The following is a 26,030-nucleotide window of genomic DNA, read 5'->3' on the forward strand; positions in this document are numbered from 1 at the left end:
AATCCAAAGCAGGCTCCAGGCTCCGAGCTATCAGTACAGAGCATGACAAACCATGAGATCAGGACCTGAGCTGAAGTTGGACACTTAACTGACTGAGCCACCCAGGAACCCCAACTATTGACTTTGTTTTCAAAGCAGTCTGATCTCTTTTGATCCTCATAGCTAAACTGAATGTGTCAGAAATAGACCTTATTTCCATCTCCATTTTACAGAAGAATAAACTGAGACACAAAAGCTATTCAGTGACTACTCAAGACCACATGCACATCAAAGGAGGGAGTGGATTTCAGATTTCCTAACATCTTCATCCATTAAATCTCAATTGTTACTGCCTCAAGAAACTACCAGAAAAATTCCACATGGTTTCCCTACAGAAAAGCAGTTTCTGAAATTGCTTAGATGTAGAAAATAATGCTGCTTAGGCCTAAAAACAATTTTTAAATGTCTTTAATTTATAAAGCAATGCAGCAGTTGACTAACAATTAGGCCTTTTAACAAAAACTCTTGGTTTCTCTCCCATCCGAACTCCTACTAAATAGTACACAAAAGAAATTTGTAGGCCCTTTTGTAACATGCATTTATTTTATTTAACATTTATTTTTTGAGAGAGACAGAGACAAAGCGTGAGCGGGGAAGATACAGAGAGAGAGGGAGACAAAGAATCCCAAGCAGGCTCCAGGCTCTGAGCTGTCAGCACAGAGTCTGACACGGGACTGGAACTGGTGAACCGCGAGATCACGACCTAACCCAAAGCTGGATGCTCAACCGACTGAGCCACCCAGGCGTCCCGAATCATATATTTTACTCCTAAAGTCCTCCACTCCACTTTTGAGGGAATGATTTCACTTTTTTTTAATTTACAGAATATGTTTGTTCATCACTCGTTTCTCGGTACATGAGCTTATTAATAAAACACAACTCTACAGGTATCAACTATCTACAATAGCTCAAAACACAAAAAGAGAAGTCCAATTAAAATTGTGATCTTATACAAAGTGTTAAAATGGTATTTCTTCTTCATTAGACCCTATAAGTGAATTGATTCCTGATGAGTATCTTTCTGCCATAGGATATTCTGCATCCTATCTTCGTCAATGGTAATAATTAGTATTTGAAAAGCTATCTCTAAGCTTGTTTGGTATGAAAAATTATTTTGCTACAGGGAATAATTATGATATCAGGAATTTCATCCGAGGTAATACATTTAGTAAAACAGGTTTTCAATTTCTTTACTCTGGTTTTGTTCATAATCTCTAATGCAAGATAAAAAAGAAAGGTTAAAATGTTATTATCATCATGTAGTATTTCTATTATGCATTACTTTACACAGCATTTCTATGTTATCAATTTGATCCTCATAACACAATTAGATACGTGTTATCATTCCTACTTTGTAAGAGAAAAAAATGCAAGGACATTAAATGATTTGACTGAGGTTCTTCCACTATTTTGGGGTTGAGATTTGAAAAGTTTTATTTGTCCAAAGGGTACACAATGAAAACGACAATCAACTTAAGGCTCAATATATACAGACACTAACAAAATTATTCCAGTATACCATATGCTCATATTCCCATCTGAAGTAGTCACCAATTACCAGTGTTGTGAACATGAGTTGGTCCTCTGTGCTACAGGAAGCAAAGAAAGGGCATCAGCAATGCCTCTCTTTCTACTACCTAAGATTTGAGAGAAGATAAAGAGTTCATAAGCATAACAGGAAAAAAATGTCAGAAAGAAAAACAAGAAAAAATTATATTCTACTGAAGTGAAGGGCAATGAAAACTAATGTCAAGAAGCTGGCAAATGGAAAGCTAGGAGAAGAAAAAAGACTGAGACAAGGGTGCCTGAGTGGCTCAGTTGGTTCAGCGTACAACTTCTGCTCAGGTCATGATCTCACAGTTCATGAGTTTGAGTTCTGTGTCTGGCTCTGTGCTGACAGCTCAGAGCTTGGAGCCTGCCTCAGATTCTGTGTCTCCCTCTCTCTCTCTCTGCCCCTCTCCCACTCATTCTCTCTCTCTCTCTCTCTCTCTCTCTCTCTCTCTCTCACTCACTCACTCTCAAATATAAATGAACCATAAAACAATTTTAAGGGGTGCCTAGGTGGCTCAGTCTTAAGGTTAAGCAACCAACTCTTGGTTTCAGCTCAGGTCATGCTCTCACAGTTTTTGGGTTCAAGCCCCACATCAGGCTCTGTGCTGACAGCCTGGAACCTGCTTGGGGTTCTCTCTCTCCCTTTCTCTCCGCCCATCCCCCACCTGCACAGCCTCTGTCTCTCTCAAGGTAAATAAACTTAAAAAAAAAAATCCTAGCAACAGTAAAGAAATGTAAGAAAGTAAGTACTAGAAAAGTTAGGACAGGAGCCCCTGGGTGGCTCAGTCAGTAGAGTATCCTACTCTTGATTTTGGCTCAGGTAATAATCCCAGGGTTGTGGGACTGAGCCCGCATCAGGCTCCATGCTGAACGTGGAGCCTGCTTGGGATATTCTCTCTCTCTCTCTCTCTCTCTCTCTCTCTCTCTCTCTCTCTCTCTCTCTCTCCCCCTTCCTACCCCTCTCCCCAGCTTGAACGCATGCTCTCTAAAAAAAGTTTTTTTAATATATTTTTTAAAAAAAGGACAGTGGTTACTTAGGAGAAGAGGGTACATGGAAGGTCTTCTGGAGTGGCTGCAAAGGTCTACTACTTCTTGACTAAAGTGGTGTTTCCTTATGATGTTATAAAGGTGTCATTTTTCTGTATTATGTTTTGTTTTACAACCAAAATGCTAAAAACTACTGGTAATAAATGCAAAATATGTAGTTTTAAAAAGAATTTAAACCAAATCTCAAAGGTAGTGGAGGAATATTGTCAGATGGAAACCAGGACATGACTTCAACAATAAAAGGACCTACCCTGAGAAAACAAAAGGGAAGGACACACCAAGCAGAAGATCTGAGGGAAGAGCACCACCTATCACTAAGTGTACCTGCAAAATAAAAGGAAGTGAAAGAAGAGAAAGAATGCTATTGTTATAGAGTATACACAGACTACCAATGAAATGGGGTAAAAAGACACTAATATAAATTACTAACTGATATAAACCTACTCTCTAGAGGTGGTGATGACCTTCAGCTACCCAAATATCTACTGGCATTCTCTACATAATCAGCATCTGATAAAATTCTTGAAGGTCTTGTTGACAATGTCACCTCTCAGAAGACACATGACAGAAAAAAAACAATACAGACCAACAAGAATAAAACGGTTATTACAAAAACTCTGAAAGAAAAAGACCAGCTCAGAGTTCATAACTACCAAGGAAAAAAATCTGGAACACAATCAAACATTCAGCCTGAGCTTGAGAAAAAAAAGGATATATAACAGAAATAGATATTAATCCCACCAAAACTAGAGAAGAAAAAAAACAACAACTATAATACCTTATACTTCCAGCCAAGAGGGCAGGAGACTGGATTTACCCTCCCACCAGGAAACAAAAACGGAAAAGGAAAGCGAGCAAGTAAGCAGGCCAAATCGATGAAACAGAGTGTGTGTGTGTGTGTGTGTGTGTGTGTGTGTGTGTGTGTGTGTGTGTGTGTTTAATCAGGTAATGAAGGACAGTGACTGTTCAAAGGAAACAAATGAGGTGGGCCATATAACTGCCCCAGCTTACTGTCTTGAGAGAGTTTCTAGCTGGCAAAGTGAGAGAAAACCCAGCCAATGCCTAGTGGTCTCCTGGAGTTGAGGACACAGAGATGGGAATTGGGGGAAGCCAAGTCAGAGTTCACAGGACAGAGTACCATAGAAGAGATAAGTGCACAGAGAATTCAAGAGATCTGTAGAGGTCTCTCCCTGAGTAGTCAGCAGAGTGTTGGTCAGTGCATGTGTGTCCATAAATTATCAAAGGCTAGGAGGAAAGGTCACATGAAATTATTAGAAGAAACAATATGCAGGCTCACATGGAATTGTTCCCCAAAGGGTGGGAAACCTCATAATTCACAGGGCTCTGAGTAAAGTACTCAGAGCAGCCTGGCCTCAACAGTCGGGCAAAATCAGTCCCACACTAAATACTGTGCTGTAAAATCAACTAACAAACTTTAAAAGACCCAAAATTATTTTTTTCCAACCTTACACAAATTCCAGAAAACTGAAGATGAGGAGTAACTTCCCAACTCATTCTATGAAGCCAGCACTACCCTGGCACTGAAATGAGACTAAAACATTACAAGAAAAAAAAAAAACGAGGGGCGCCTGGGTGGCTTAGTCAATTAAGCATCCGACTTCGGCTCAGGTCATAATCTCACGGTTTGTGAGTCTGGGCTCCATGTGGGGCTCTGTGCTGACAGCTTGGAGCCTGCTTCGAGTTCTGTGTCTCCCTCTCTCTCTGACCCTCCCCCACTCACACTCTGTCTCTCTCTCAAAAGTAAACATTAAAAAAAATTTTTTTAAGAAAATAAAACTATATACACCAATATATCTCATGAATTTAGATGCAAAATTTTAAACAAGATTTAACAAACTGAATCCAACAATATGTAAACAAGGAAAATACTTCATGGTTTAATACTCAAAAATCAATCTCTGTAAACTCACCATAGCAAAAATATTTTTAAAGAAAAACCATATGATCATCTTACAAGGTGCAGAAAAGGCACTCAATAAAATCCAATGCCCATTTCTGATAAAAACTCTCAACAAATTTAAGAATAGAAGGAACCCTTCTCAGTCTGATAAAGGGCATGTATGAAACACTACACCTGATATCATATGCTTAAAGATTGAATGCTTTCTCCTAAGATCAAGAACAAGATAAAGATTTCCAATCTTATCCCTCTATTCAACACTATGCTTGAGGTCTTGAACATTACAATAAATAAAAAATAAATATAAGGCATCTAGACTGGAAAGGAAAAAGTAAAACAACTTATTTGCAGATGACAATCGTCTACATAGGAAAATTAGTAGAATCTACATAAAAGCTACAAAAATTAAGTGAAAACCCAGCAAGGATCCAGGACTCAAAACCAACATACAAAAATCTATTATTTACATACATACACGCATATCAGTAAATAAGGTTTTTAAATACAGCATTTACAATAACTTCAAGAAATATCATATACTCAAATATAAATCTAACAGATAACGTGTAAGACTTCTAAACTGAAAATTATAAAAGTATTTGAGAGAAATGAAAGAAGACCTAATTAAATGCAAAATACACCATGTTCATGGCTTAGTGGAATCAATACTGTTAAGATGTCCATTCTCCCCGAAACTGACCTCTAGATTGATTATAGTGCCAATCAAAATCCCAGCAGGCTCTTCTGGAGATAGTAAAAAGCAGATTCTAAAATTTGTGTGGAATTCAAATGACCTAGAACAACCAAATCAGACTTGCAACAGAATAATGTGTGGAACACTAACATGCCCGGCTATAAGACTCAGCATAAATCTACAGTAATCAAGAAAATGTGGTACTGATGTAAAGAGAAACAAAGAGATTGACTGTCCAGAATAAAGAATTCTGGAATCAACATAAAAATGCATATATAGTAAATTTATTTGACACAAGTAGAAAAGCAATTCAGCAAAGAAAGAATAGTCTTTTCAACACACAGTAATTAAAAAACTTGAATCAGAGTGCAAAAAAATAAACTTCAATTCATACACCACACAACATATACAAATTAAATTGAAATGGGTCACAGATTTAAGTGTAAAACCTAAAACTACAAAATTTAGGAAGAAAACAGAAAATCTTATGGTCTTGGGTTCAGCAAAAATTTTTTAGAAATGACACCAGAAGCATAAAAGAAAAAAATGGATACATCAACAAAATTGAAAACTTCTACTTTTTTTAGTGTTCATTTATTTACTTAGAGAAAGAGCAGGCATGCATGCACACACAGACACACAAGTGGGAGAGGGACAGGGGGAGAGGGAGGGAGGGAGGGAGGGAGAGCGAGAGGGAGAGCGAGAGGGAGAGCGAGAGCGAGAGCGAAAGACAGAGAGAAAGACAGAGAGAGAGAGAGAGAGAGAGGGAGAGAGAGAATCCCAAGCAGGCCCAATGCTGTGAGCAAAGAGCCCTCAGCCCCACCTCATGAACCGTGAGATCATGACCTGAGCTGAAATCAAGAGTCCGATGCTTAACCAAGGGAGCCACCTGAGCGTCCTGAAAACTTCTGCTTTAAAAGACACTATCAAGGAGCGTCTGGGTGGCTCTGTTGGTTAAGTGTCCAACTTCAGCTCAGGTAATGATCTCACAATTCGGGAGTTTGACCCCACATTGGGCTCTGTGCCAATAGCTCAGAGCCTGGAGCCTGCTTAGGATTCTGCCTCCCTCTCTCTCTACCCCTCCCCCACTTGCGTGCTCTCTTAAAAATAAACAAACATTAAAAAATAATTTTTAAAAAATAATAACTAAAAAAAAGGCACTATCAACCAAATGACAAGCCAAGGCTCAGGCAGGGAAAATACATTTGCAAATCCTATCACGTATCTAATAAAGGGCCTATATCCAGAACGTAAGAAGTCTCACACGTCATTTTCAAATGTCCCCTCTCTGTAAAGAGGACTTTCCTACTATTCTTTCTAATCTTATACTCTAATAAACTTTTGCCTGCTGAAAAAAAAACAAAAAAACAAAAAAACAAAAACCCAAAAACAAAACAAACAAAAAACCCTCTCATAACCCATTAACAAGAAAATGAATAGCTCAGTTTAAAATAAAATGAGCAAGGGACAACCTGGGTGGCTCAGTCAAGTGAGAGTCTGACTCGTGATTTCCGCTCAGGTATTGATAACAAGGCTCCATGCTGGGCATAGAGCCTGCGTAAGATTCTCTCTCTCCCTCTCTCTCTGCTCTGCATAAGCATGCACACTCGCTCTCTCTCTCAAAAATAAAATAGACAAAAGGTTTGAACACTTTACCAAAGAAGATTTACGGATGACATACAATCACATGAGAAGATGCTCAACATCCTTAATCATTAGGGAACTGCAAATTGAAACCATAATGAGATACTACAAATCTATTACAATGGCTATAATTAAAAAGGCTAACATACCAAATGCTGACAGAGATGTGGAACAATTGGAACTTTCGTACATCACAGTAAGCATGTAAAATGGTACATCCACTTAGAAAAATAGCTTGGCACTTTCTTAAAATGCTAAGCATGCAATGAACATTATGATCCAGCCATTCTACTCCTTGGTATTTGCCCAAGAAAACAGAATGTGTCTGTTCATACCAAGACTATACCAATTTTCATAGCAGCTCTATTTAGAATAGTCAAATGTAGGAAAAAATCCAAATGTCTATCAACAGGTAAATAAATGAGTAAATCTTGGTATGCCTATACAGTGAGATACTATTTGGCAATAAAAATGAATAAACTGGGGCATCTAGCTAGCTCAGTCAAAGGAGCATTCAACTCCTGATCTTGGGGTCATGAGTTCGAGCCCCACATGGGGTGCAGAGATTACTTAAGTAAAACTTTTTGAAAAATGAATAATGCAACATTAATATCAAAATAATTTTGCTGAATGAAGACTAAAAAAAATACAAAAAAAAACAGTTATATAATTCCATTTATATAAAATTCTAGAAAATGTGAGCTACTCTATAATGACAAAAAGCAGCTCAATGGTTGCCTGTGTACAGGGTAAAGGTAGTGACAGATTACTGTGGGTCAAGAGGAAACTTCAGTAAAAATATTATCTTTACTGTGCTGACCGGTTCAGTGTATATATACACACACAGTTCACAGTGTATACCCACACACACACACACACACACACCATAAACTATCAAATTACACACTCTATATGCAACTTATTGTCAAGTGTACCTCAAAGCTGTATAAAAAAATAAGTTACATGGGAGGTTTACTGTTTAAACTGTAAAACCCCATATAAACGTAAACATGTAAAAGTAGAAGATAGTTCCATTAAAAAAGGGGGGGGAGGTTAATCCCGCCTCAAGAAAAAATTTTAAATCACACCATGTTTTTCGTTGCAGATTAAGTGTCTACAGGGAGCAAACACTATCACCAAAGACTTGCCACTTCATGGTACTAAGCTAGTTATATAAAGTTGATTCAAATTGGAACTTTTATTAGGCACTTACTATGTGCAGACATTACAAAGAACAGAAAATAAACAAGATAAAGTTCCTTGCCTGTGTGTACCTAGCAGTGTTATAAAGAACGTAAAATCTTTACACAAGCTAGAATATTCTAAGTGCTCCCCACCCTCTTGGTGGGGGAGGGGGGAGAGAACAATGTATTGAAGTACCAAAGAAAGGAGAAAAATCCATTTCGAATAAAACCGCCTCATACCCTCCCGACTATCTATTTTTAAATATTTGCTAAGATGCCTAACCAGGTAAATATGTGTCTGTAACTCCCAATGATGATGGCCTGCTGATGGCAACATAAACTGCAGCATTTTTTTCCTTTAGCAAAGGAACTATGCCAGATTGAAACTTACCAAAAGAACTCTAGGAACCACAGCAAATGTTTTAGAATAAACTTGCTGACCTCTAGTTTAGCAAAAGTTAGAATTAAAAGGCAAAAATGAGGCAGGCAAAGAAATTCAAGTTTCTACATAAAAAGAAATGTACCTGGGACAATCTAACCATGCTACTTCCTGACAAAAAAAGCTGAAAAAGATTAAGTTGCACTATATTATAGCAAATAATTTTCTATATTGTTCCTACACTTAAGTGGGATTGGATTTTTATTTATATTATGAATATCATAATCCTTATTTTCCAAAACTAGAGATAATGATAACATTCAACCCAAATATTTTAAATTTACTATCAGGGATAAAATTCTTGCCCTAAATCTTTGTTCAAACATGGAAACCCAACACCTACTACACATACATACATACAATACCTACTATACATAGCATACATTCTTTTTTCTTTGTTTTTAAGTTTATTTGGAGAGAGAAAGACAGAAAGAAAGAGAGCAGAAAATGTGCAAGCAGGGGAGGGGCAGAGAGAGAGAGACAGAAAGAGAATCACAAGCAGGCTCCACATTGAACCCAACAGGGGTTCACCTCACAAACCGTGAGATCATGACCTAAGCTGAAATCAAGAGTCAGATGCTTAACCAACTGAGCCACCCAGGCACCCCACAAAACATACATTCTTGAACTGTAGTACCTATGTGAATTTTATAAGCTAAATTTAACAAAAAAGTGACAAAAATTCAATTTCTTTAAAACTATCAAGCATATTGAAAATTTTTAACTTTTGGTTAAAATACCAGTGTGAGCCCAGAAATTCTAATGCACTCAACACCCAAATATCTAAGCACCTACTTGATATTTTCATTTCAATAACCCACAGGCATCTTAAACTCAGTATGTCTTACCCCAAATCTGCTCTTCTGATATTCCCACCTCTATCAAAGACATTCCATCTACCAGTTATCCTCTTTTTCATCATTCCCATCCTATTTCCTATCCCTCAAACCTTCACCTCTGACACTGACCCCTCATCATAGCTATCCTGGGTTGCTAAAATAACATTCTGGTCTCTCTTCTCCCAATCTGGTCATCTCCCAAAAATTTGTGTAAGGTGTGTAAACACCGCCAAAACTGATCTTTATAAAATGTACATGTGACCACACCATGCCTGAACTTAAAATCCTTCTGACTTTACCCTCTATCCTCTACACTTTACCTCTGCAGCTAATCAACACCTGACACTCCCTAATACATGCAAACTTTGTCTCTTGGGTCACTCTGAACCCACCTTTCCCTCAAACCTTTGTACCTTTTTATGTGTGTTCTCTGTTCTCTCTTCATTACACCTTCTTTCTGCAAATAACTTCTACCAAATCCTTCAAAACAGCACATTTTTTTTACTCATACACTCAACAAATTTACTGAGCTTCAATGAAATGTGAGGAATAAAAGCTGTCAGTAGAAACACACACACCAAAAAAAAAAAAAAAAAGTGTCTGCTGAAACTAGTAGCATCATGTAAACCAGTAAATAGTCATAGCACAGTGTGATGGAAGGCACAGGCTCCTGAATGAGATGTCATTTTCAGTTATTTCTCCAATTAATATACAATTAATGCATACAATGTGCCAGGCACAGAGCAAGCTTCTGGATATAAATACAGAAGATTCAGTCACTGCCTTCACAGCACTTATAACTGAAGAAGAGATTAGGACAATAAAACAAATAATTACAATGTATGATTTAAGCATGAATAGGCTACCATAGTAGGACCTAATAAATGATATCTCATCTAGACTTAAGGGCTAAAACAGGATGAGAAATCAGAAAGACTGAACTACAGTGATATATCTATCAACTGAGACCTGGAGAATGACAATTTTAATTTTTTTTATTTGAGAGAGAGAGAAAGAGGGAGGGAAAGGGAGGGAGAGGGAGAAGAGGGGGGGAGAGGGAGAAGAGGGGGGGAGAGGGAGAAGAGGGAGGGAGAGGGAGGAGAGGGAGGGAGAGGGAGGAGAGGGAGGGAGAGGGGGGAGAGGGAGGGAGAGGGGGGGAGAGGGAGGGAGAGGGGGGAGAGGGAGGGAGAGGGGGGGAGAGGGAGGGAGAGGGGGGAGAGGGAGGGAGAGGGGGGAGAGGGAGGGAGAGGGGGGAGAGGGAGGGAGAGGGGGGAGAGGGAGGGAGAGGGGGGAGAGGGAGGGAGAGGGGGGAGAGGGAGGGAGAGGGGGGAGAGGGAGGGAGAGGGGGGGAGAGGGAGGGAGAGGGGGGAGAGGGAGGGAGAGGGAGAAGAGGGAGGGAGAGGGAGAAGAGGGAGGGAGAGGGAGGGAGAGGGAGGGAGAGGGAGAAGAGGGAGAGAGAGTGCTCACACAGAGGAGGGGCAGAGAAAAAGAGAATCCCAAGCAGGCTCCACATTCTGCACAGAGCAGGACACAGGGCTCAATCCCACAACCCTGGGAAAATGACTTGAACCGAAATCAAGAGTCAGCCGTTCAATCAACTGAACCACTGAGGTGCCCCTGGAGAAACAATTTTAACCAGAAGGTTTATGTTCTTGGCAGAGTGTACATTCTACACAGAGAACAACAGTTCAGTGCATGGCTACAATCCAGATCAGACAGTAAAGGTTAAAGAGTTTAGGGACAAAAGTAGAGACCAGATCAGATCACAAAGAGTTTTGTAAACCACACTCAAGAATTTGGGAGTTTGGAATTTGTCCTGAAGATAACTCTTTGCCACTAGAAATCCATGAAAAAGTTCCAGCAGGGGAATGCCATGGTCAGACCTGCCTTCTCGGAGCCAACACACTGGCTGCAGAGCCAAGAATGAACAGCTGCAATAATCCAAGGGAGGGAGAGATTCATGGTGGCTTGAACTACAGCTGTGGCAGTAGGGATGAAGAAAAGCAGATGGCTTAGAAAAATATTTAGAAGGTCAAAGTGACAGAACTTCATGACTGATTAGATGTGGAAGATGAAGAGAAGAGAAATCAAGGACAAAACTGAGTGGATGAGGTTATTCACTGAGATAGGGAATACAGAAGGAAAAAAAACCCAGTGACTTTCATTTGGGACAAGTTAATCAGTAATGACTGTAGAACTAAAGAAATGTAGAACATAAGTTGTTTTAAGAGTAACAACCACAATCAATACTACGCAAAGCAATCTACACATTCAATACAATCCCTATCAAAATAAAACCAACATTCTTCACAGAAATAGAACAAACAATCCTAAAATTTGTATGGAAACAGAAAAGACACTGAATAGCTAAAGTAGTGTTGAAAAAGAAAACCAAAGCTGAAAGCATCACAATTCCAGACTTCAAGCTGTATTACAAAGCTGTAATCATCAAAACAGTATGGTACTCGCAAAAAAGACACACAGATCAATCTAACAGAATACAGAACCCAGAAATGGACCCACAAACGTATGGCCAACTAATCTTCAACAAAGCAGGAAAGGATATCCAGTGGAAAAAAGACAGTCTCTTCAGCAAATGGTGTTGGGAAAAGTGGACAGCAACATGCAGAAGAATGAACCTAGACCACTTTGTTACACCATACACAAAAGTAAACTCAAAATGGATGAAAGACCTAAACGTAAGACAGGAAGACATCAAAGTCCTAGAGGAGAAAACAGGCAACAACCTCTTTGACCTCAGCCACAGCAACTTCTTACTTGACATGTCACCCACAGGCAAGGGAAGGAAACAAAAGCAAAAATGAACTATTGGGACCAATGAAGATAAAAAGCTTCTGCACAGGTAAGGAAACAATCAGCAAAGCTAAAAGGCAACCAATGGAATGGGAGAAGATCTTTGCAAATGACATACCATATAAAGGATTAGTATCTAAAATCTATAAAGAACTCATCAAACTCAACACCCAAAAATAAATAATCCAGTAAATAAATGGGCAAAAGATATCACTAGACACTTTTCCAAAGAAGACATCCAGATGACTAACAGACACATGAAAAAATGCTCAACATCACTCATCATCAGGGAAATACAAATCAAAACCAAAATGAGATACCACCTCACACCTGTCAGAATGGCTAAAATCAACAACAGAAGAAATGGTGTTGGTGAGGATGCAGAGAAAGGGGAACCCTTTTGCACTGCTGGTGGGAATGCAAACTGGTGCAGCCACTCTGGAGAACAGTATGGAGATTCCTCAAAAAACTAAAAATAGAACTACCCTAGGACCCAGCAATTGCACTACTAGGCATTTATCCAAAGGATACAGGAGTGCTGATTTGAAGGGTCACATGCACCCCAATATTTATAGCAGCACTATTGACAACAGCCAAAGCATGGAAAGAGCCCAAATGTCTATCAACTAATGAATGGATAAACAAGATGAAAGGATAAAGTACACACACACACACACACTGGAATATCACTCAGCAATCAAAAAGAATGAAATCTTGCCATTTTCAACAACATGGATGGAACTAGAGTGTAACATGCTAAGCGAAATAAGTCAGAGAAAGACAAATATATGATTTCACTCCTATGTGGAATTTAAGATACAAAACAGATGAACATAAGGGAAGGGAAGCAAAAATAATATAAAACCAGAGAGGGAGACAAACCATAAGAGATTCTTTAATTTTTTTTCATGTTTATTTATTTTTGAGATAGAGAGAGAAAAAACATGAGTGGGGGAGGGGCAAAGAGAGAAGGAGACACAGACTCTGAAGCAGGCCCCAGACTCTGAGCTGTCAGCACAGAGCCAGACAGACATGGGGTCAAACCCACAAACTGTGAGATCATGACCTGAGCTGAAGTCAGACACTTAACCAACTGAGCCACACAGGCGCCCCCATAATTGACTCTTAAATACAAACTGAGGGTTGCTGGTGGGGTGCGGGTGGGGGGAAGGGCTAAAGGGGCAAGGGGTGTTAAGGAGGACACTTGTTGGGATGAGCACTGTGTATTATATGTAAGCGATGAATCATTAAATGCTATTCCTAAAACTATTATCCCACTATATGTTAAGTAACTTGGATTGAAATTAGAAAATAATAATAAATCTTTAAAAAAATTAAAAAATATATAAAAAATGAGTAACAAACCACAGATATTCTGAGAGTGAAGCTATACAGATATTGAGATATTAAGGATGTTACAATTCTCATAGGCAGGCAGAACTATTATTGTTTCTTAAAAACAATATGTTGGGGCGCCAGTCGGTTGAGCATCTGACTTCGGCTCAGGTCATGATCTCACAGTTTGTGAGCTCGAGCCCCGCTCAGGCTTTGTGCTGACAGCGCGGAGCCTGGGACCAGCTTCAAGTTCTGTGTTTCCCTTTCTCTCTGCCTCTCCCCCGTCATGCTCGCTCTCTCTCAAAAACAAATAAACACTAAAAAAAAAAAAAAAAAGAAAAGTTTCTTTAAAAAAAAAAAAAAAAAAACAGTATGCCAAACAATGTCAGACAGGAAGGCAGGAATAATTTAAGTCTGGGGAGGTATAATGAGGACTAAGTGAATGCCTTCTCTTATACCAAGAACTACATATACATTATAGTATTGCATATTAAGAGACAGTAAATAGATTTCATAAGGATTTCAAATCTTCCACTCAAAAGTGAAAATAAAAAAGTCGGGTTATAATTTCTCATTTAGTCCCAGCAGTTATGTCACATCAAAGACCTAACAGTTTAACTTTCACCAAAAAAATCATGTTTTTATTAATTCATAAATTGAAATAACTTGTTAAAATTGCTAACTACTGTATTATGTCAAAAGTAAAGTCTGTGTTTAACCACTCTGTGTCCAAAGAACTCAGTATACAAAAGGTACTCCAATGTTTCCTAAAGAAAAAAAAGAAGTATTCATATTGTATTCTACACCAGGAAGGTATTACCATGTTATAAGATCTAGTGTAGGAAAAGAAAAGTTCTCCAGGAATATCTAGATACTAAGAATATTCTTGATGTTTCTTAAGCACAAGGGTTTCACAGGGCTATAAGCTTATCTAAAAGGAATTAGAAGAGGCCAAAGTTAAGGTACAAAATAAATTTCTACTAAGAATGCCATCAAAACAAACTAACAAAAATAAAGCTGATCTCCCAAAGGTCTCAAGTTCTTTTTTTTTTCCTTTATTTACTTGAAAGAGAAGGAGAGAGAGAATCCCAAGCAGGCTCCACGCTCAGTGCAGAGCCCAATACAGGGCTCGACCCTGGGATCATGACCTGAGCCAAAACCAAGAGTAGGACACTCAACCGACTGAGCCACCCAGGCACCCAAGTTATTTTCAATAGAACTAAATTCTAAAACAATCACAGTAAAAACAGGAGTGAAACCAAGTGTACTAAAATAGGGCATTTTAACTCCAAAAGAAGAGCACTCTTAGTATTCCATCTCTCCCACTCTAGTCCCCAATCATTTTCTTTACCTTCTTGCTTGTTCCTACTCACTGAATACGTACTTTGTGCTAGAATCTAGGCAGGTGAAACATTTTAGGCCCTGCCCTAATGATTAGTCAGTTTACTGGTCTTCAGAATACATATACTAAAAATAGCACCACTCCTGAAATCATTGTTGCACTATATGCTAACTAATTTGGATGTAAATTTTAAAAAATAAAAAATAAAACAAGTAAAAAACAAAAAACACTTACTTCAAGGACCTGAAATTCATTTTGCATTTATTTACACAAGATAAAGGGGTGGGTGCTAGTGAATATTTTCCTTCTAAAGAACTGAAGTCTTAAGACAGAAGGTAAGGGGCTGATATACCTCCAATACCTAATATACTGCCTGTAACAAATTAGGTGCTTAATATTTGCTGAATAAGTGAAAGTAAACGTTAACAATCAGGGACCTGGATCTAAAGCAAAACTTATTTCGGGCTATTTTCTTTCTCCTGCCTTCTCTGCAGGTAAATTCAACTCATTCCATTAATTCAATTCTGTCCACCAGTTACAGAAGACATATGATGACCTTAACAGGCAGTGTCCCTATTTCTCCCTTCAATACTCATACGAGAACGTCACTTTCCCTATTTGGTTGACATTAAAACATACTGTTGTACCCACAGATAGTAAGAAAAAAAAATAACAACAACAACAACAACAACAATTGAACTCCAAGAACTAACCGGGGTTTATAATCACACTCAAACCCACTTTCAAAAGCTCAGCTAAAATATATATGCAAACATATATCCTTGAATTTAGTCATATCATCAGAGACCTGAAGACATCAAATTGGTACCCTGTATTTACTGAACTACTGAACCACCCACTGGCATAAAACCATCAGCATACTAGGGGTATTATAGGGTCCTTCTTTCTTACCAGAAGGATACAATATGCCATATAGTACATACATTATATTACACAGTAAAAAGGACTTACAGGAGAGTTTATTCTCTGTTCTACCCTTTAGAAACTAGTTTTTTGGGGGTTTTGCTTTTGGTTTTATTTTACTGTGGATCTATCATCCTTATAACGGATCGGGTTCCCTCTTTACTTGGGCCACTAAAAAACATAGAGCTAAACTGTGGCCCACTCCAGCAGTTTATTTAATAATTGTAGTATTTCCAGTTCCATTTACCTTTCTTATACTTATTTACTTCCCTTTTACCTTTTTTCTAATTTATCTTACATAACTATATAGCTCAAATCTTTGTGGAAAATGGCAGCAGAAACCAGCATTCAATTATATCCTAACCAATAATAACCTTACAATTTTTAAGGAGTCTGAAAGGTTTTCTTTAACATAGTAATAACAACAGCTAACATTTCTTGAGTACTTACTTGACACCAGACACTATTCTAAATGCTTTGCAAATATTAATCCTTTTTACCATTCCACAATGGAAATATTATTATCCCTCATTTACAAATGAGAAAAACAGGCACAGAGAAGTTAAGAAATTTACCCAAAGTAAAACAGCCATAAAGCAGTGGAGCCAGGGTTTGAACCCAATCAGGCTCCATCGCCTTAACCACTGTCCTACTGTGATGAGTTTTTCATTCATCAAAACTACATGATTTTTTAAAATTTTTTTTACATTTATTTATTTTTGATAGAGAAAGACAGAGCACAAGTTGGGGAGGGGCAGAGAGAGAAGGAGACAGAGAATCCGAAGCAGGCTCCAGGCTCTGAACTGTCAGCACAGAGCATGACACAGGGCTCGAACCCACAAACTGCAAGATCATAACCTGAGCCGAAGTCAGACGCTTAACCGACTGAGCCACCCAGGTGCCCAAAACTACATGATTTCTAAAACAAGGTATTTTTCAACTCCTAAAATAACAATGAGATTTAGAACAAGAGCTAACTTCAAAAATGAAGTTTACACCCATACCAAAAATCATATTATAAATCTTTAAAATTCTGCCATAACCTAAATAATGACTTGCAGAGAAACTGAGATTACAAATAACACACAACATCTACCATGTATTGGTAGATCTAATATATTTACTTATTGATCCTCCTCACAATCCCATAAAATAGGTACTATATCATCCCATATTACAAATGAAAAGACGGAAGCACAGTAAGGTTAGGTAATTTGACTGAAATCACTAGTAAGTATGAAGTTAGTTTTGAAACTGGTTTGGGTCCAGAATCCAAACTCTTAACTGCTACTTCACAACGCTTCTCTACATGACAAAGATTAACTTCCTCTATCACTTCTTACGCTCAAAGTACAAAGCAAGCAAAACAGAACTGTTAGAAGTTAGTCTACATCCTAGATCTCAACAATGAGAAATTCTAATTCAATAAGGCTGGGCTGTGGTCCAGCATCTGTATTTTTTTTAAGTACCACATGTGGTTCTTGTGAACCTTGGTTAATATCCACTGCCCTAGGCTTCTAAGCTTGACAGGTCTTAGCTGAACCTTTGGCGGGGGGAAAGAGGGGTGTGGGAATAAAGAAATACACATACATATACATATATACACTCACTCTTTCAAATATACAGACACACGTGTGTGTGTGTACATATTCTTCCCTATTCCCCTTTCCCAAAGGAACAAGACTAGAAAGTAGGGAAGCAGAAGATAAAGCCAGGAATGGAACATGGCCTTTTTTTTTTTTTTTAATTTTTTTGTTAATGTTTATTTATTTTTTTGAGAGAGAGAGAGAGACAGAGCATAAGCAGGGGAGGGGCAGAAAGAGAGGGAGACACAAAGTCTGAAACAGGCTCCGGGCTCTGTGCTGACTGCTCATGCCCAGGGAACATGGGCTTTTATGCCAAGTTAAGCAGCCTTTAGTAGTATTTTAATGGAGACAGTAACAAAGATTTTGTTAAAAATAAAATTTAAGGGGCGCCTGGGTGGCTCAGTCAGTTGAGCATCCGACTTCAGCTCAGGTCATGATCTCCCCGTCTGTGAGCTCGAGCCCCACGTCAGGCTCTGTGCTGACAGCTCAGAGCCTGGAGCCTGCTTTGGATTTTGTGTCTCCCTCTCTCTCTGCCCCTCCCCCGCTCATGCTCTCTATCTCTCTGTCAGAAATAAACATTAAAAAAATTAAAAATAAAATAATATAAAATTTTTTTTAAAGGGGGGGAGGCACCTGGGTGGCTCAGCTGGTTAAGCATCTGACTTCAGCTCAGGTCATGATCTCATGGTTCGTGGGTTCAAGCCCCGTGTCGGGCTCTGTGCTGAAGCTCTGTCTCTCTGTCTCTCAAAAATGAATAAATCTTAAAAAAAAAAAAAAAAAAACTATATATATATATATATATATATATATATATAGTTTGTTTTTTTAAAGCTAGAGATAATCAGCTTTGTACATTTAGATGTATACATTACAAAAGAAAACCTCCAGTGGTAGTGTAGAGAGAGGATTGTGGGCAAAGAAACTGCAAACAAGGAGAACAATCTGTTAAGAACTCAAGACTAGAGGTAGACTAAAGGAACTAAGTACGGAGAATGAAGATGATGCAGAAATTTCAGAAATGTCTTTAAGGTAAACTAGAAAACTCAGTTCTTGATTAACTGTTGTTATTGAAATAGATGTCTCCAGGTTTGTTTTACATGCAACCACATGAATGATGATACCATTAAACTAGATCTGAACCTACTGAGGGAAGAATAAGTGGGTTCTGCTGGTCATGACAGTATCATTTAGGAGAGGGGCAGTTTTTGGCATAGAAAATGGTTTAGATGGAATGATGGTAATGGTATTGCAATGAGAATAAAGGAGGTGATGAAGTAGAGTTATGAAATAAAAGACTAACTTTAAGTCATATTATGAAAAAGAGTGGCTGGAAGGAAAGGGTGAAAAAAGTCTTACATTTCACAACTGGGCTTCATCACCTCAAAGATTCTCTCAAAATCAATCCACACCTGAAAAAGGGAAGTGTAGTTCAAATGGAAAGGATCCCTTCTTGGAAAGATCTACACTGGAACGGTCCAGACAGAATATCAAGCAGGATAACTTTCAAATATGTAATGAGTCAAATAGAAAATCAACAGCCACCGTGAAGACTTAAAAACCAACACAGCAATCAAAGAGCATGAATAATCCAAAAACTACAACCAACCTATCATTTAAAATAGCCAATACGCAGAAGTATGAAATCCTTCTTAATGCTTTTATTATTTCATGTAATCCTAAACAACTCCTATACAAACAGTAATAATTCTGGAAATAAAAAAATATGAAGGACAGAGAAATCGTGCGTGCTCAGTTTCCCAAGGTCACACTTCAAAGTAACACCAAAACCAAGACCAAATGTGTTATTCTGCCAAGTCTAGTAGTCCATACACCAAACCACAAACGTTGCCAAATAATTCAAAATGGGATAAGGAGAGCAACATAGAGAAAATGACGGAAACTCAAAGAACAGAGGAAGCTATCGGCGACAAGTAAATATGTAGTCTTTAGTGTTCGATGAGTCATCACCAGCCCCAACTGTTTACGAAATACTCCTGCAGTGGGAAATGATGCCTGTGGCATGTCCTGACAGTCCTAAATAACAGGCATTAAAATATGCTCTCGGAAGGTGTATATGCACTATACAACGAAATCTCCTCCGCACCTAATCCTAGTTGCTAACTAGGAGGTGTTAAGACAGCATCACAGATACTTCCACAAGAACATCGTAGAGACGCCTAGGAAATAAATACCTTAACTAACGCCTTCCTAGACAAGCGTAGGATGGTGTAAATCTCCTGTTCCCTGAGTGGAAACACGCCCTGCTGCTCACAACCACCAGCCAACTCGGCAGTCTAGTAAAATGAATCCAATACACTCTTTTCTTCTAAGTGCCCAGCTGCACAGCACCTGTTTTCAGCTCCTCCCGAAAGGGACAAAGATGCCTTCAGCAGAGTGAAGCAGGGAAAGCCCGGGGCAAGTTAGATTAACGCCTCAAAGGAAGACAAAAAAAAAAAAAAGAGAGAGAGACAGTGGAATCAGAAGAGTAGATCTAAAAATTTCCTAGAATTAGGAAAAAGTGAGCCACAAAAAAGAAAGGAACGAGGCAACTACCTGTTCCTTACAAAAGGCAATACAAATAAATGTCCCCTTGCTCCGGAGCAGTGCAGGGGAGAAGAGAGCCGAGGCCTAGTTGGCCTTGGAGCAGGAGCCGGTCTCTAATTCCCAGACTGAGCCGGCAATATCGAGAAAACAGCTGACACGACCAACTCCTCTCCTCTTACATCCGCCACACGCTGTTCCTGAGGCAGAGTGGCCTTCACGTCCCTCCCCGACCGGCCTCCAAGTAACAAAGCACCCCTGTCCCAGAGAAAAGTAGGGGCGTTCGCCGCGGCCGTTACTTACCTTCCCGCTCACAACACCCGCCGCCGCCATTTTTCCTTCGCGTGCTTGTGATGACGTAGCAGAGCCTCACGTGTCTCTCGGATTCACAACAACATCCGCCAAAACTAGGCTGATATCCGGGCGGGAAAGGGGCGGGGAGTAGCGGGAACCGCGCTGAGTGAAGGGGCGGGTGGGAGGAACAGCCTGACGCAGGCGCACTGAGTAGATTTCAGAGGCCGCTAGGGCGGAGCCTCTGGTGCGTTCCGCGCATGTACCAATTTATTTTTACCAGGAGGTAACCTAAATTGAAGTGTTTTTGCAGCGGGGTTTGCCTGGGACGAGACTCTGAGCCACTCACAAGCCAGTTCTGTTTGGTCTGATGGTAAGAACACAAATTGGGAGCCAGCAAACGTGGTCCTGGCTTTGTGGCCATGGGTAGGTCACACCTTCAGCTTCTGTTTCTCATCTGAAAATCAGGATAGTAGGACTGTGGTGAGGGTTAAAGGAATCCCCCATACAGAGACTTTCCCTTTCTGTATGTGACGTTTCTGAATATGAGTCTGCTCACTGCAACTCACACATGGCCTTTTGAGGAGGCATTTTGATAGGAATTGCGATAATACCACGCCCTCGTTGCTCCAAAGTCGAAAGCACATAGCTGATAGTTCCTCCACACTTACTTAACTGTGACGTGACACAAGTTTCTAAATTCATCCAAGCTTCAGGATGTAAAATGAGAATTACCCATGGATTGGTTGTACGGATCTCATGGGACAGTACACGTGTGTTAAGACGATTTGTTGAGATACTAAGATGTGATCAGTGCTGTAAAAGAATGCGGGGGGCGGGGCAGGGGGGAATGCCGGAAGATGATTGGGTACTACTCCTGATAGCTCTGGGACTTTCCTTGCCCCAGTAAAAATAAATGACCCATTTGTATCAAAACACCTGTACCCACTGAGGTACTTCTCTCTCCAAACTATAGAGAGAGGTTAGAGACTTGTGAGGTTAGTCGAATAAGTGGCAACCAAAGGGAATAACAGAAAAGGAGGGTTGAAATTTCTGTGAATATCAGGAACCTTATAAGTGAGGAAGGTGGCAAGACCTTCAAAAGGAATAGATGTATAGTTTCCATTAAAGAGGCTGCACACTAAGCATCACAGATTCCAACCATGGCCAAGACCCCATGCCTACGCTTGTCATTGAATCAGCAAAGCAGCTCACCACCAAGGGATAAATGAAGCAAGCATATTAGCAGTAATCAACACTGAGTGAAGACTTGAGGCCTTTCCCAAAAGTTTTGGGCTGAGTGAGACCCCCTAGAACCTTCATACCATCCTAGGTGTGGTGTGTGGATCCTTAATAGTGACCCACACTAAACTTTCCACCCACTCAGAGTAATGGGGTGTGGTTAGAGGAATGTTTTAATATGGCATTTCTTACACCTTGTGTTTCGGAGAAAAGTTTAAGCCCTTAGTACAGTGCCTCGAATAGTATATCCCACAAATGGCAGTTACTATTTATATAATAAATTTGGGAATTAAAGCCTTCTCATTGAAAACTTGGCATCCTAGTTTCATCTGCTACTTCCATGTTTTTAAGCCCCATCCTCTGGATGCCCCTTAAATGCTGGCACTACCCATGGGCTATCCTTGGGCTTCTACTTTTTTCCAAGCACTCTTCCTAGACTATTATCTTTATATTCTGACATCACACCTCATATGTGCTAATGACTCTGAAATATCTCCAGCCCAAGTCTCTCACTCTTTCCTGAAGCCTAGGCCCAACACCTACTGCCCACTGGACCTTTTTACTTGAATGACCCATCACACCTCAAAAAATTCCTAAATCTTTGCTCCTCAAAATGTAGTCTGCAGACCTGCAGTAGCTGGAAGCTTGTTAGAAATGCAGAATCTCAGGTCCCACCCCAGAACTACTGAATCAAAACCTGCATTTTCACAAGATTTCCAGTTGACTTGTATGCACATTAAACTTTAAGAAGCACAGTCTTAAATGAAACTTACATTTTGCTTTTGTTCTCTGAAATTCACTACCATTTCCTCAATTAGAGCTGCAGCCAGAACACAATTTCTCCACGAAGGTGTTGCTATCATGTTACCCAGTTCTGATGTGTCTTCTGGAGAGCTCATGGCAAACATCCCCCCATTGGGTCTCCTTCCTATTCCCACTACCAATCCTAGAGTTGAGGTCTCTGGTTACCTCTTGTATGGACAACTACTGTGGCCTCTTAATTCATTTGCTTTCTGCTTCATCTTTCCCCTAATCCATCATTCATAACCACACCAGATTAATCTTTCCAAAGCATAAATGTGATCATGTGAACTCGCTGCCTAAATTCCCTATGGCTTTCCATCTCTTCAAGAAAAGGTCTAAATTCTCCCGCATAACATGCAAGGCCCTTCATAAACTCTTCTTGCCTACCATTTTAGCTTTATTTCCCAACTCTTGCCACTCAGACCCAATTTTCCAACCACAGCCAAATATCTGTTGTTCCCTGAATACCATGCTGTGTCTGTCCCAAGATTCTTTGTAATTGTAGCAGATTGGCTTAATTTGGATCGTGGGACCATCCCTATACCAATCACTGTGGCCCAAAGTATATATGATATTCTGATTGGCAAGATTTGACTCATATGCCCACAGCGCCAAAGTACAGAGAATGAAAGGAAGGGTAATTCCCAGAGAAGAATTTAGGAACCATTCTACAAAAAAGGAGAATGGCTGCTAGGCAAGCCAAAGCAGACATCAATTACAGAGGATCCATCTTTGTGATCCATGGTATCACACTGTAAAATACTTGGTTTACTGACCTGCCTTTCTTTCCCTGGTAGGCTGTAAACTAATGGAAAGTATGGACTATGCTTTTCTTTGCGATGACCACCAAACCTGGCACAAACGCGAGACCCATAGTAGATACTAACCCTGGGTTTGTTTAACAAATTAACTCAATTCTCTGTTTACAAATGGCACAGTTATGCTTTACATTCAAGAGAAAAGAGACCATTTTCCTTCTTCGGTGATGTCCTCTGTATATATGCAAAGGGAAGAAACAAGGTCAGAATTTCAGTGTAGTTTGTTTTCTTGTTTTAGTTTTTTACTGTATTAGAAGAAAAAAATCATAGTACACTTACATGAAACAAATGGACATTTTTTTAAAGAATCATGAATATAAATTTAATATAAATAAAGTTATGGTGTTCCCTATAACTTAAAATAATTACTGTTTTCATGGGAGTGAGTAATTTTATAGTCCTAAATTCACTCCCATAAACTATGTAGTCACTCCCTAACTATAACTTATCACTCAAAAAGTCATCACTCAAAAAGATGTAAAAGAATCTTAGGAAGTATCTTAAAGCAAATTTATACCTGGCCAAGACTTAGCAGTAGTCTCCCCATGTTCTCATTTGGAGAAATTGAGTCTCTTAGGAGATTAATGATTTGCCAAAGTGGCAAGCAGCTTAACGGCTGAAATTAGAGACTTCATTGCTGATATATGTCTTAGTCAGCTGTACCACACTATCAGCTGAAAGTGATTACTCACCTCTGTAAACTACAACATTTAATTACCCATTCAATTTGATTCCCTCTCACCTCAGTTTCCAACCGACCTATTTGTCTTTCAGGGCTAATCCCATGTCACACATCATCTATTAAGACTTACCAACTTTGCCACAACTCACTGACCTCCACCTTTCCTGAACTCTTACAACAGTCAGACTAAAAACATTGTTTTTGTGCTTAACTATACGAAGTAGGACCAAAGAGCTGACAGCCAAAGACTGTAGGACTTCTCTCTGGGTAAATTGACCAGCTGAAGAAATCAGGCCTATAGGTACCAACAGTTAGAAATCTCCATTGAAATTACCAACCACATCATCCTACAGTAAACACCAAATAGCAACAAACCCCACCTGTATACCTAAAGCTTTCAATCAGCTTTTGGTTTTAGTTCCTTAAATATGAACAGAAATCATTACCCAGTTAGGCTGAAAGGCAGGGGCCAAAATGAACAAACCAACAAAAAAAGTAATTTGATACAAACAATACAGAGAACAGAAGAAAACTTTCTAATTACAATAAATACCACTGAATTGTACACTTAAAAAGTGGCTGAAATGGTAAGTTGTATGTATATTTTACTACAATCTCTTAAATAATTAGAAAAATAGAGGAAAATATTCAGGATGTAGGGTGAAGCATAATTCTTAGACTTGACATCAAAATTATGATCCATAAAGGAAAAGTTGATAAATAAAACGTTATCAAAATTAAAACTTTTGCTCTGCAGAAGACTGAAAAGGATGAAAATAAAACAAGCTGTAGACTAGGGTAAAATGTTCGCAAACCACAAATCCAGCAAAGAACTAAAACCTAGACTTTATAAAGACCTCTCAAAACTGAACATTTTAAGAAATCCAATTGGTAAAAGAAATTGCATTAATTTTCTATTGCTGCTGTAACAAATTACCACAAACTTAATTGCTGGAAAACAAACATCAGATGTCAACCACAGATCTCACTGGCCTAAGATCAAGGTGGCTAGAGGCTTTAGAGGAAATTCTATTTCTGTGGTATAAACCCTGACAGGTTGTTTTTTCTTTGTATGCAGGTGCCTGACTTAAGCTTTGACTGCAGAAGCATCCACTGCAAAGAGGCATCGACTTTGTCATTTGCAACATTGTGGATGGAGCTAGAGTGTATGATGCTAAGTGAAATAAGTCAGAGAATGGTAAATACCATATGATTTCACTCATATATGGAATTTAAGAAGCAAAATAGCTGAACGTATGGGAGGGGGGAAAAAGAGAGGGAAGCAAACCATAAAAGACTTTTAAAGATAGATAACAAACTGAGGATTGATGGAGAGAGGGGGGTGGGGAGTTGGCTAGATGGTTGATGGGTACTAAGGAGGGCACTTGTGATGAGCACTGGGTGTTGTATGTAAGTGATGAGTCACTGAATTCTGCTCCTGAAGCCAATATTACACTGTATGTTAATGTTTTGACTAATAGTAATTCATGATAGCTGCACTTTGTTTCGTGGAGGAAAACTTTATTAATTATAAGGGAAAGGGAATATATAATTATAATAAACACAAAGAGGGAGAGAAGTATAGAGAACAAAGAAGGGTTGATATATCAAATCGGGTACTCACAACACTCAACTTTCTGGCTGAGGAAGCCCTGCGGTGAACAGCCCACAGCCCGGCTGGAGTCCCAGTTAAGGGTCCTGGGTGGAATGTCCTCCCTTCAGGTGACACTTCCTGAAGTGGAAGGTGTTCTCACCAGGGCAACATATACACTACCCCTGTGTGATTTATGGTTAGTCATTAAGTTTGCCTAAGTGCAGTCCTCGGCAAGCTGTTTTTTTCTGTTTCTTTTATCATATCTCACAATCTTAGGAGCCTTGGCATCTGCATATTTCTCTTCTCTCTATGATCCATTCCAGGGGCCCAGCCTGGTCTGGCTTAAGGAGGTGAGGCAAATTTAGCCCTCTTGGCGTCAGGAACAGAAGGCTCACTTCTTATCCTGAGGCCAGATACGGAACGAGTACAAGCCAACTAAGCCCCCATGATTGTATATGTGCGGCTCTGGGCAGAAATGCATGACAAGTCACACAGACAACATCTATACAGAACAATTAAGTAAATAGAATTTATACAAAAACTTGAAAAGAAAAACAAAGGAATCAACTTCAATGATGGCTATTTCAAATAAATACATTTCTAGCCACAGGACTAGATGAAGAGCCAGGCTACCTCCCCACACTGAGGTTCCTTTGTTTTAGAGGTCTTGGTTGATTTTAATAACTGTCCATTTATGCC

The 26,030-nt window shown here is 39.3% G+C and overlaps 1 protein-coding gene across 3 annotated transcripts in view; it reads right to left on the bottom strand.

Moving 5' to 3' along the window:
- Positions 1 to 20,334, bottom strand: part of TBC1D15 (TBC1 domain family member 15) — a 74,484-nt gene extending 54,150 nt beyond the window's left edge. For 2 of the 3 annotated variants that reach the window (XM_019455113.2, XM_019455112.2), the window contains exon 1: positions 20,204 to 20,334. In XM_019455113.2, coding sequence (XP_019310658.1) covers positions 20,204 to 20,233 — 30 coding nt within the window. In that variant the 5' untranslated portion in view covers positions 20,234 to 20,334. Of the gene's footprint in view, positions 1 to 2,887; positions 2,940 to 20,203 lie in introns of those variants that run through there. The other variant, XM_053894658.1, reaches the window with a different exon arrangement.
- Between the last annotated feature and the right edge of the window lie 5,696 nt (positions 20,335 to 26,030).

The sequence above is a fragment of the Panthera pardus genome, unplaced genomic scaffold (assembly GCF_024362965.1).
Source record: "Panthera pardus isolate Hobbes unplaced genomic scaffold, ASM2436296v1 HiC_scaffold_6, whole genome shotgun sequence".
Taxonomy (NCBI): domain Eukaryota; kingdom Metazoa; phylum Chordata; class Mammalia; order Carnivora; family Felidae; genus Panthera; species Panthera pardus.